The sequence below is a fragment of the Peromyscus eremicus genome, chromosome 5, assembly GCF_949786415.1.
Source record: "Peromyscus eremicus chromosome 5, PerEre_H2_v1, whole genome shotgun sequence".
Lineage (NCBI taxonomy): Eukaryota > Metazoa > Chordata > Mammalia > Rodentia > Cricetidae > Peromyscus > Peromyscus eremicus.
In genome coordinates, this window is record NC_081420.1 from 11,042,108 (window position 1) to 11,054,945 (window position 12,838).

Genomic DNA, 12,838 nt, shown 5'->3' on the forward strand with positions numbered 1-12,838 from the left:
CCTTCATACATAATCTTGTCTTCAAGGCCCTACCTCTTAATATCTTACAATGCCAACTCAATTTCAACATGAGTTTGGAGGAGATATTCAAGCCATAGCATCACTACACTAAAATCAGGTTTGGAAATACAAATATTCACTCTACTACATATCCAATCAATAGCCTAGTATCTAGAATTATACAAAGAATTCTCAAAACAGAACAGCAAAACAGAAATAATCCAACTGGAAAATGGAGAAAAGACATGAATAGACATTTCAGCAACGAATAGATTTAGTTGGGGGGATAGAGAGATAGTTCAAGCAATTAAGAGCACTTGCTGTTCTTGCAGAGGACCCAGGTTCAGTTCCCAGTACCCACATAGCATAACCACATCGAACTCCAATTCCAGGGAACCCAGCGCCCTCTTCTGGCCGCCACAGGTACCAGGCACATGTGGGGAACATACATACATGCAGGCAAACCACCGAAACACATAAATAAATCTTAAAAAAGGAAAAAAAAAACCAATGCTTTATTTGATGTCAAATAAATATATATAGAAGTTTCAATATCACTGTCTAGTTAAAAACTAACAAATTAAACCAAAATGAGATATAAGCACACACTTGTAAGAATGGTCAAAGTTTTAAAAAGTGACAAATCCTAGTGAGGGTGGAGAGAAACTGAATAGTGTTACTAGCAGAAATGCAAAAACTGGTACAGTCATTGTGGAAAACAGTTTGGATATTTGTGTAGGTGAGGGTAGGTATGTACAAGTATGTGTGTGTATGTTTGGAGACCCGAGGACAGTCTTGGGTATCCTTCCTCAGGAGCCATGCATCTTGTTTTTTGAGACGGGGCTGTCTCTGGCCTGGATCTCACCAAGTGGTCTAGGGTGCCTGACCCAGAGAGTGAAGGGACACTGGCCCACTCAAGCATGTGGCTCTGGAAAGCCTTGTCCTTCTCCCCCATTCCTTCTGCCCTGCTAAAAACTGTTAAGATTACTTTCCTAAAGGCTGCTACTAAGGCCTATTCCCTTTTTGGCCACTTCCTCCTCCTGAGGCTGACTACCAAAGTCTAGCAATCAAAAGCCCTATTTGGTTCACCTCATTAACATGCCCAATTAAAATTAAGCACCTCATCCTAACACAGGGTTTCCCCTTTTACCTTTAGAAACTGCCATTTTCCTATGTGCCATGTCTGTCTCCTCTCTATCCAGAGGCAGTCCTTTGTCCCTCTGGACAAATACCTCTACCCCTTTACTTCGCTCCCTTCCCTCCCCTATCTCCTTAACATCACATCCTAGCCCATTCTAACAGACCTCCCCTTTTCCTCCTCTTAAAAATGACACCTGCAAGGTCATTTGCTGCTATTTTCTTCCTGTTTAATAAAGGATCTCTCTGTGAAAACAGGTGTTTGGGTGTGGTTTGTGCCTAATCTGGGGTCCAGGAGGAAGCTCCTACAGTTCAGGGGTCTCCTTCAGAGAACCCTAGGGATTTGTTTTCTCCACCTCCCCAGGGCTAGGATCTTCATTTTTTGCTTACATGGGTGCTGAGGATTAAACTCTGGTCCTCTGTACTGACTGAGCTATCTCTCCAGCCCCAATTTACTTCTCTCCCCCTTTAAATAAAATTGCTGTACCAAAAGCACTTCTGGACAAGTCTCAAGAAATGTAAATTGGTGTGCACATAAAACTTGGTATCTAAATGTTCATAGCAGCTTTTTTATTGTACTTCGCCATGAGAATAGCCAGACATACCCATATTATGAAGTTACGACTCCCAACTAGCCCTGAGGAACCAACTGCATAGATTTCTGTGGGTTATTTTAATAATGCTGCATGACTGGATTGCTTGTCATTAAAAGGGAAGGGCATATTTCCCGCATGTTGTTTTAATTGTTTTGTTGTTGGTTTTGTTTGTGTGTTTGTTTTTTGAGACAGGGTCTCACTGTGTATCCCTGTCTGGCTTGGAGCTGGCCATGTGGGTGGAGCAGGCTAGGCTAGAACTCCCGAGATCAGCTTTCCTCTGCCTCTCAAATTGGGTTAAAGGCGTGCGCCACCTCGCCCGGCCTAATTTCGTTCATCTTAATAACCCTGCGCACAGCCGACCGTCAAGAACAAAGGCCACGTACTGATTCTCTCAACACAAAGTGCACAGCAGGACCCTGTTCAAATCTCAGGAGCTCCGATCAACCGTCTTCACCGCCCGTCCACGAACAACGACTACGCGTGAGGAGCCGATGCGCATCCCCCCGCCCCCGCCCCCGGCCCCGCCCCCGAGGTTTCGTGACGTCACCAGTCCGCGCCGCGCACTATTTGAGGCGCTGTGACCCGCCTGCCGGAAGCCGGGTGGCTGACCATGGCGACAGTGGCGGAGCAGTGGGTGCTGGTGGAGATGGTGCAGGCGCTGTATGAGGTACGTCTATCGCCGGAGCCTCCCGTGAGCCCCCGGGCAGGGCCTAGCGACCGGCGACCCGGCTCCGCGGTGCTTCCTGTTCCCGGGGCGCACAGGGGACGGAGCCTCGGCTGTCCTGGCCTCCTGGAGTCAGGCAGGACTCCGGAAAGCAGCACTTGGGAGGGGTGCCGAGGACACGCAAGTCCTCAAAGCCACAGTTGGAACTGATGGCGAGACCGGGTTTGTGGGAGTGGGCGTTTATAGGTGGGACGAATGCCTTTTCATAAATAGTAAACTTTGCCCATGGTGGGGGAGAGTGGTTTAGAAAAACAGAATAATTGGGAATTTATGAAAATTGAGTAGCCATTCTTTTGCCCGCAATTTCTATATTATAAACATATAACGTTTTGAAGAATTTTTAAAGAATAGTTGAAGGGTTAGGGTGGTTTTGTTTTTTTAAGAAAATGTGAAATCCAAATTCCAGTCTTGGGAGACAACTGAGCTTCTCTGTCTGTTACGTCCTACAGAACTTATGTGTCTTCTATCTCAGGGACTCTTCAATACGACAGTCGCTAACGCCACGTGATAATAGGCACTGGCAATGAATTTGTAATTGCACTTTAATGTGAATGTCGGTGGCCATATATGACTAGTGGCTATGTATTGTACCACACAGATCTGAAGCCTGGAGATGGTGTTGTGAGCAAGCAGATAAATCCTGGTGCACAGAGAGCTCATGTTAGTTAACAGTGAATTTCACTTCATTTGATAACGTTATCAAAAGTTGCTGCTTATAGGTAATAATAATGCTCCATTACAAGAGCTATCTGGAATTTCTCGTTTATTTGTTTATTTATTTTGGTTTTTCTAGACAGGGTTTCTCTGTATAGTCCTGGCTGTCCTGGAACCCACTTTGTAGACCAAGGTGGCCTTGAACTCAGAGATCCGCCTGCCTCTGCCTCCCAAGTGCTGGGATTAAGGCATGCACCACCAAGTTCAGTTTACTTGGAATTTCTTCATAAATAATATTTGAGAAAGAGCATACTTGATTTTCCTATTCTATATCGAGGTCCAGTATTAGGCTAGTTATAGCTACTGAGTCACTAAAATTGAATTTTTTTTTAAAAAAGAAATGAGTAATTTTCTGTTTTACAATGTGACTTCTTACTCCCCAAAGGGAGCCAACACAGACTTTCGAGAATTCTTTGTGCATCACATTTCCTAGGGAGAGAGAAAAAATAAAACTGGTATTTATGATTATTTGAATAATTCTGTAGACTAGTAGTGTTTCATCTTGGGTAATTTCTTTATGGGTTGCCTATTTGTTGAGTTGAACAGATTTTTGCCTGATATCATCCAATTATTGAGAAAATCAAGGTTATCTGGACTTACTCCTAAATTAATTATGTTTAAGAGGGGTCAGCATAAATTTTAAGTCATTTTGAATAGAGATTTCTATTGTTCTCAGTTTCTGTGTATTTTGTAGAATTTGAGGTTTATATAGTATACCTGAAAATTAAAGGTCCATGTGCACGTTTGTGTGTGTGTGTGTGTGTGTGTGTGTGTGTGTGTGTGTGTGGTCTATGTAGTTTTAAAGGTATTTTCACATTGACATGAAAAGTCATATGTGAATTTGTCAGCAGTTTTCCAGTCTCTATAGTCTGGTGTGGTGTTTGTTTGTTTGTTTGTTTGTTTTTTAGCTATGGTGAAATACCATCCCTTATTTCTGCCTCATCATTAATATGTTTTTGTATGTAAGTTTGTAGGTACTTGTCTTTATTTTGAGATAAAGTCTCACTGTGTAGCTTGGGCTCATCTTGAACTTCAAATGTTCCTGGAATTTCAGGCATACACCACCATGCCTAACTTTCAAAGGCCTGGGTTTGATAGGCATGGTGGCTCACTCCTTTAGTCCTAACACTTCTGGTCTACATAATAAGTTCCAGGCCAGCCATGGCTACATAGTGAGACCTGCCTCAAAAACAAAATCCAAACAAAAAAAGGCCTGGGTTTGTGTTTTGTTTCTTTTGTTGTTGTTGGATTGTTTGAGATAGGGTCCAACTAGTAGACCATCCTGGCTTTAAACTCAAAAGATCTGCCTGCTTGTGCTTCCCAAGTACTGGAATTAAAGGCGTGCACCACCACACCCAGTTTAACATGCCTGTTTTAAATGACTTTTCTGGTGGTAACCCCCTGGAATAGAGTATCCTGTCACTGACTGACTGAAGAGTTATGGTGTCTAGATTCTTCTATGTAAACTCAACCATGCCTTTATCCTGAAACTATGTAGAAGACAAGACAGTAGAATAGCCAAGAGTCCATCTTACTAAGATGGCTCAACATTTAAGAGCACTTACAGCTCTTCCAGAGGGTCTGGATTCAATTCCCAGCAACCACATGGTGGCTCACAGCCATTTGTAACCAGTTCCAGGGGAATCTTCTGGTCTCTGCAGGTGTCAGGAAGACATGTGGTAGACAGACATACATGCAGACAGAATACCCATATACATAAAATAAAAATAAATTAATAAAAATTTTAAATGAAAATAAAGATATTTTTGTGCCTATCAACATGAGACAGGTTGGCATCCTTTGGGTAACATGATAGGAAAGAATCAATTTCCTTTAAGCATTTATTACTGCCAAGCCCACCCCCACTCCACACTGCATTGTCTAAGATCTAAGGAGATTTAGCAGGGGACTGAAAATATAGTAAGGTGCAAAACTTGACTAATTGTGGAAGCTGGTTTCCACATAGTTTTGTTAACTATCCAATGGGCAGAGGTGATAGAGGGTGTGTTTAGATGTGTGCCGTTTTCTTAGTCATTTCCTGACAATAAAAGTGTAAATTATCTGAAAGACAGGAGAGAGATGTTTTAAGTGTTGGGGTTGTGTGTCATCTTACCTCTTTTCCATTGTCATTAGTAAAAGATTTTAAGCTGAAGCATTAGGGGTTTCTCATGTGGTGGAGTAACTGCCAGTTGTTGAGGTGGGAAAGGCATGTGGAGCCATTAAGGAAGTCCTGGCAGCAGGTGTGTGTGGTGTTAGTGTGATGTCAGGAGAGGCAGCACTTGGGTGGGCTCAGTTTCCCTGCAACCTTTGAAGTGACTTCTTTGTTTTCTTTCCTTTGTCTTTGCTTTGCTCCCTCGCAGGCTCCAGCATACCATCTTATTCTGGAAGGGATTCTAATACTTTGGATAATCAGACTGGTTTTCTCTAAAACCTACAAGTTGCAGGAGCGGTCTGATCTTACAGCCAAGGTAAGAAATGATACTTGTTTTATTCAAGGTATGTGGCAGCTCCATCATCTTTCTAAAGTGGAATGAAACTGGACTCTGCAGTGTGTTAAAATGTTGAATGTAAGGAGAGCAGGGAGTATGGAACATCAGAGTGGACAGAATTTGAGGAAAGTTCAATAAAGCCACCCTGGAGGAGATAGCAGCCCCAAGTAGATGGTTTCTGGGGCGCCTGAGCAGCTGCTGGACTCCAGTGTCTACACACAGGTTGTGTGAGTTGTCCCTGAGGCCTAAGGAGGGGTCTCCATGTGGTCTTCAGAAAGGGGATTCAGGGTTGGAAATACCCACATCTCAAGGAGAATTTTGATGTGTTTTGTGTGGGAAGATGGAAGAAATCCCAAGCATTGAAATAAGATTTTTAGGTTGTCAAGTTACCCAAAAACTGCATGAAAAAAGGTATGAGTTGTAATAAGGAAAGAGGTGATGGTGGTAAGTCCCCAGAACTCAAGAAGGATGGCCTTCGTTCTCCACAACAGCTGGCAGGGGTCGTTCTCCACAACAGCTGGCAGGGGTCGTTCTCCACAACAGCTGGCAGGGGTCGTTCTTCACAACAGCTGGCAGGGGTCGTTCTGCACAACAGCTGGCAGGGGTGTTCTGTGGTGCGCTGTGTGTTGGTGCAGCGCTGCAGTTAGGCATCAGCAGAGAGCAGAGATGGTGTGAGGTGACTTGTGTTGCGCCACACTGTAACTTCCTTTCTTCTGTAGGAAAAGGAAGAACTGATTGAAGAGTGGCAGCCAGAACCTCTCGTCCCTCCTGTCTCGAAAAACCATCCTGCCCTCAACTACAACATCGTTTCCGGGTGACTTGCTTGGCTCGCTGTTTGAAGGGCTTCCGGGTGACTTGCTTGGCTCGCTGTTTGAAGGGCTTGACCTGGCTTTGGTTCTGTTGCCAAGCGTGTGAAGTGTGGTGTTCCCTTGTTGAATGAAGACATTTCTTTGAGAAACCACTGTACTTTTCAATGTAGAATTTTCTTCAAGGGATGGTCTGGGAATCTTTTAAACTCTAATTTGGGCATTGCAGCTTATCTTCTTGTTTTTCCTTAAAAAACAAATCTTTCTTCCCCTAACTTGCACTCTGTTGTTTCTTGATTCCCCTTGCTGTGAGTTTTTATTTTTTGTTGGGTGGTCGGACTACAGACTGCCTCTAAACACAGCTGTCCCTGCTGTCCCCAGAACTGCAGCATCCTCTATCAGGTCTTTGCATAGATTAGGAAAAGGTGCTCTAGAGCGGGTACAGTGGCCTGCTGTGGCCCTCGACTGTGCCTCTGCACCTGGGCTAGCCTCAAGTGCCTGAAGTGCCCCTGTGCACACAGCTCAGCTGCGTGCACCAGCCTTGTTCCTTCCTTCCCTGTTAATTGCAACATAACATGTCTGTAGATTGTAAACTGCTTCAGTTTTCTGACTCTGGCCATATTGCCATTAAAGAGGCCCGTACATGTGACTATACTTCCTTTCTCATATACTTTTCTTTCTTCTAGAGTTAAACGTCATCCGTAGTTCACTTTTTGGTTCTCTGTGGTAGTCTGCAGTCCACTGTATCTTCCTCCAGGACTGTACATCTCCATTGTTCAGTCATGTTAGCCATTAGGTTTCTTTTCTTTTTTCTTGTAGAACTCTCTGTCCCGCTCCTGCTGCTCAGAGTAGCCTTATAATCTTATCTGTGGGCTTGAAAATATTGGCCCCTCCTTTCCTCTCCCTCTCCTTTTTCTTCTCCCTCTCTCTGTCTCTCTCCAAGTGGGTAAGCAGGTAAGGTACACACATCCAGTGTTCACATAGGCAAATGTTTGGAAGCCAGTGGTTGAGTGTCTTTCCCTGCAGCCCTTTGCCTTACTCTCTTGAGACCATGTCTCCTGCATGTAACACTGTCACTGGTGTTTGGCTAGGCTGCCTGACCCAGTGATCCTCCTGTCTGAGCCCAGCCCAGCACTAGGCTTATAGGCACTTGACTGTTCCAGGCTTTCTTTAAATTTTCTCCTTTATGTTATTAGAATACAGACATACTCCTGAGAGTCTGAAATATGTTGTATGCTTATCTTAAGTTTGTGTTTATTTCACATTCCTATACGCTGGTGATCCTCACTATCCATTCTTTTTTTTTTTCAACAATTTTATTAAAATCAAAAGCATTATGTACATTGTTTACAAAAGCTACAAGAGTCCTGGCCTGGTGTTGTAGGAATTCCAGCTATTCAGGAGGCTGAGTCAGGTACATCTCAAGTTTAAGCCCTGCCTAAGCTATAGAGTGAGTTCAAAGCAGCCTGTCTCCAAAAAAAAATATTTAAAACAATAATAATAACAAATGAGCTGGGGTTTTAGCTCAGTGGTAGAGAACTAGGAAGAGGCAACACAGTAGTTAGTTTTAAAGTTTTTCAGTTTGATGTATGTATGGGAGAGAGAAGAGAGAGAATGTGCAAAAGTGTGTGTGGGGGGTTGCCTGTGGAGGCCAGAAGAGGTTGTTGGGTCCCTTGGAGCTAAAGTGGCAGGCATTTGTAAGCCGCCCAACAAGGATGCTGGGATCTGGACTCTGGTCTTCATAATGGAGCAGCCGGCTGTTCACTGCTGAGCCATATCCCCAGCCTATCACTGGTGATTTTACCAATATTTGTGGTGCTTGGAATGGAATCTGGGCCCTGTGTGCTAGACAGGCATTGTCCCACTGAACTAGGACCTTGTCTTGAGCATGGTTTTTTTGATGTTGATAAACTGAGTCTTGCTGCTGCTGATGTAATACTGTTTGCTTCCATACTGAGTGACATGAAAGTGTTACTTAATGTTAGTTTTATTCTTTGAAAACAAGCTTTACTGAGCATCCACATAGCATAAAATTAATTCTTTTAAAATATTCAGTTAAAATAAGTAAGTTTTATTGTATTTACAGAGGTGTGCCACTGTTACCACTATCTAATTTTAGAACGTATCCTTCCCTCCTAAAGTAAATCCCAAGCCTTTTCCTTCCTGCCCCTGTCCCTGCCCAGGCCCTGACAGTATTCATCTACCCTCTGTGCAGACTAGGCTAGTCTAGGTATTTCATATGAAAGAAATGATGCAAAGTGTGATTTGTGTCTAGCTCATTTTACTAAGCTCAGTCCCTTGGGCCATCCGTGCTGTATGACCTCTCCCTCCCTGAGGTGGCTGAGACTCTGTTCTTTATTTGCTTCTGTTGGTTTTAGAGTGTCTTTTAAGTTCCTTAGAGTCTGGAATTCTGGATGGTGATGGTGCTGCTTTTAATCCCAGTGCTCTGGGAGCAGAGGCAGATGGATCTCTGTGGGTTCTAGGCCAGCCTGGTCTATAGAGCAAGTTCTAGGACAGCCAGGGATACAAAGAGAAATCTTGTCTCGAAAAACCAAAAGAAGAAAAGAAAAAGTGACTGGAATTCACCTTTGCATATGGTTTCTCCACTTTGACACTGGAAGAAACTGGTGCGTGGCCTGCTACCTGTGGGTCTATACTCTACTCTGCAGCTGTCAGCGTGCCAGGTTCCCTTGGTCTCTGCCTGCCTATGTTTTATTACACATTGTAGATCGTCCCCACCAACAACAGTTCCAGTAGTTTCAGGAGTCTGGAGTCTGTATGTGAGGTGATGCAGGGCCTTGCAGGTGATGGTGTGACTGTTTTTGTTTATGTAAGTGGCCTCAGTACACACAGTGTGGCCTTTTGTGATAAGTTGGGCAGTAAGAAAATACTAAGCAGCTTTGGTTTCTGTTTCTAAAGAGAATGCCTCCATTGTCCTCCTTGTTATCTACATATTTCAGATGAAGAGTCTTATCAATTCTATCTCCTTCTGATCTTGGTTTTGAGAGTTTAAATATCCATGCTGAACTTTATCCAGGGTCATTTCTGCATCTGTGTTTAGTAAATTGAGTCATACTTGGGATTTGCCTTTTTGCGTTTTTACGATTCACTAATTTAGTTAACTCAGTTATACCTGTTTACTTTTTCTAGTAGTGATTTGGTCTTTTTTTCTGATATCTTAGGAGCAGACATTCAGAATTTTGTAGATTTTGGAAGATACTGTGTTTACTTCTTACATAAGAGAGCACTGTGCTGTGGCCTGGGAAAGGCATAGCACTGCCACCTCCTCTCTGCTTAGGATGGGTTAACACCTAAAGAGTTTGGTTGCTTTAAAGTTTTAGGAAGTGTAGATAAGGGGTAATGATCTCTGTTCAGGGATGTAAGTTCTTCCTAAGGTCTGTCCAGCTGTAGCCCCCGCTTTTAATGTGTGCTATAAAAAGAGTTAGACACTTTGAAACAATATTTTTATTACATTTTATGTATGTATGTATCTGCGTGCATGCCACAGCGTGCATGCCACAGCGTGCCTGTGGAGGTCAGAGGACAGCTTTCAGGAGTCAGTCCCAGGGATTGGACTCAGGTCACAGGCTTTGTGGTAAGCACCTTGACCACTGAGCCATCACCAGCCCTTAAAACATGCTTTTGATACCTGCTTATTCCCAATTTTTCATTTTGATTTTTTAAAATTTTCTTTTCTTTCTTAAACCAAGAACATTGCTTTGCTTGAACTGTCTTTTTAGTGATTAGTGATTCATCACTTTGTTGTTGGAAAGTGTTTTCCTTTCTGAACAATTCTTGTGTCCTTGCTGAGATTTGCTTTGTGTCTTTTAGGCTATTGCAAATAGTTTGCCCATATTGTATATTAGAATACACAGTGTTGCTGGATGTAGTGGCTCACAGCTGTAACCAATCATAGCACTTGGAAGGCAGAGACAGGAAGAGGTTCAGGAACTCAAGGGCAGCCTGGGCTATATAGTAAATTTGAGACTGTTGTGAGCTACAAAGTGAGGCCCTGTTCCAAAATAAAAAGAAAATACCACTGTTTTATAGTACTGAATATTATAATATATTTTTAGTATTTTATAATAAAGCAAAGGCTTGCTTTATTTTCAGGGTGTCTTGTATCCGTTGCATCAGGCATTTTATTGTTGCTCAGATATTTCATCTCAGACATTTCCTGTCTGCTTGGCTGACAAATGAGTGACAGAGGTGACCACCTCCCCCACCCGCCATGTGTCCCACCTGCCATGTGTCTCTCCTTTGTTTTATCTTTCCTCACTCCTTCCTTCTGGAACATCTGCTCACTGTACTTTTAACTTTTCCCTACTCTCCGTGTGCTTATGTGCTCTTTCATATTTCTGTGGGATTTTTTCTTTTGCTTTGTTTTGTTTTCTTAAGACAGGGTCTCTCTGTAGCCCAGGCTGGCCTGGAAATCACTATGCAGACCAGGCTAACATCCAATTCACAGAGCTCCTCCTGGCTCTGCCTCCCAAGTGCTGAGTCTTCTTGCATTTTATATGTTAATACTGTGAATTGATTTCAGGTTGTCCTTCTCTAGCTTTCCAGAATTCTGTACCTCTTTTCTCATGAGTTACCAGTTCTGTTGAAAAAGAAATAAATAGTGCCTCTGAGAGCAGTGTGCCAGTCCTTTCTGGCTCACCACAGATGCAGCCAGCCAGCAGGGTAACTGGAGCCACAGTTCCAGGACACAGTCCTTTTCCTCACTTGGACAACAGTTGGATAGCATCTGTCTGTTCCGTCATGTTGTGTTGTTGCCTTACATTGGCAGAGGGCTCGGCGCTTGTCTCCCCAAGAGCCTCTCTCCCACCTCAGCACATCTGGCTCCTGGATAGCTGGCTGCTCTTACTCTTTTATGAGGGGTGACGAGAGGGCATGGGGGAATTTCTTTCAAAGAGCATCTGAGCATTAACTTAGAAATGAGTTGTTATTTCAGTGGGTTGCTGTAGGTTACATTTTAAAAAACATCTTTTCTAAGATTACAACTCACTTTCCCTGTTCTTGCCTTTGATCTTGATCATTTTATGTTTCTTCCCTGATTGTTTTATTCTAGTTTTTAGACATTTTATTTAGCTACTGTCTTCTTAAGTTATAAAATCAAAGATTTATCATTCCTTTATCTTTTTAAAAAAATTTAGTTTTATTCTTAATTTATTTGTATGATTTTTTTTTGCCTAAGTGAATGTATGTATTCAGTGTGTATGTGAACACCACATGTGTGCAGTGCCTGTGAAGGCCAGAAGAGGGCATCAGATCTCCTGGTGCTAGAGCCACAAGCAGTGTGAGCCACCATGTCTGTGCTGAGAACCAAACCCCAGTCATCTGCTGTCTTTCCCAGCACCCGCTACCATCTTATTCATTTTTTAAGTTGTACAAGGAGCTTATTAAAGAACAGACCTGATGGGAAGATGTTGACTTTTAATTCACCAATCTAACTTATCAAAAAGTAAGAAGGAACGAGGTGGAGAGCAAGTCAGGTGGGATGACTGTATAGTTGTGCTGTGCCTGCTCTCCTGTGCCCAGATGGGTCCTGAAGTGAACCTCTCTCTGTCTCTCTCCCCAGCCCTCCAACCCACAACATCGTGGTGAATGGAAAAGAATGTGTAAACTTTGCCTCCTTTAATTTTCTTGGGTTGCTGGCCAACCCTCGGGTTAAGGTGAGTAGCACATAGTTCTGAAGTGGGACAAGACAATGCTAGCTGCGGAAATGATGTGAAAGACAGGTGTGGGTCATCCGAGAGGGACAGCATTTCACGCTACTGTGTCTGACAGAACCAAAGTCTGGACTTGGCCCATGCAGGGCAGAGTGTCTGCTGGGCTCAGTGTGAGTGGCAGCCAGAGAACCCCGGAAGCCAGACCTGGTTAGTAGTCAGGGAACATCAGCTCCTGCAGGATTGGGACTTGCAGACACCCTCAGGAAAAACCTAGTGGTCATTGGGCTTTTAGAATTAGACAAATGTCACTTATCCATTGCTCCAGTCTGTGTCTCATTTACTAGTCTATTTCTCAAACTGTTAGAATTGCTGTAGTTCCCAGAAAGGGGGGGGGGGGGGAGTGGGAGAGGGGAAGAGGAGCCCTATGGGTCCGAGAGTGGAACATGTTGCCTGGACTTGTTGGACTTGCCATCGTTACAGGGAAGAAGGGGAAGCGGGGGATGGGCCATGTAGGTCCAAGAATAGCAAGGGTAGTCAGGACCACACCAAGGAAATCATCAGCGTGTTTGCTTCCCTAAAGGCGGCAGCTTTAGCATCTTTAAAGAAGTATGGCGTGGGTACCTGTGGACCCCGAGGATTTTATGGCACGTTTGGTAAGTCACATTCTTTTTCAGACTCCCTTGAAGGATCAGTTTGAGTT

The 12,838-nt window shown here is 43.6% G+C and overlaps 1 protein-coding gene across 3 annotated transcripts in view; it reads left to right on the forward strand.

Moving 5' to 3' along the window:
- The first annotated feature begins 2,292 nt into the window (after positions 1–2,292).
- Sptlc1 (serine palmitoyltransferase long chain base subunit 1) overlaps positions 2,293–12,838 on the forward strand; it is a 47,814-nt gene continuing 37,268 nt past the window's right edge. For all 3 annotated transcript variants that reach the window (XM_059262935.1, XM_059262933.1, XM_059262934.1), the window contains exons 1-5: positions 2,293–2,400; positions 5,532–5,639; positions 6,380–6,474; positions 12,048–12,141; positions 12,719–12,791. In XM_059262935.1, coding sequence (XP_059118918.1) covers positions 2,344–2,400; positions 5,532–5,639; positions 6,380–6,474; positions 12,048–12,141; positions 12,719–12,791 — 427 coding nt within the window. In that variant the 5' untranslated portion in view covers positions 2,293–2,343. The remainder of the gene's footprint in view (positions 2,401–5,531; positions 5,640–6,379; positions 6,475–12,047; positions 12,142–12,718; positions 12,792–12,838) is intronic.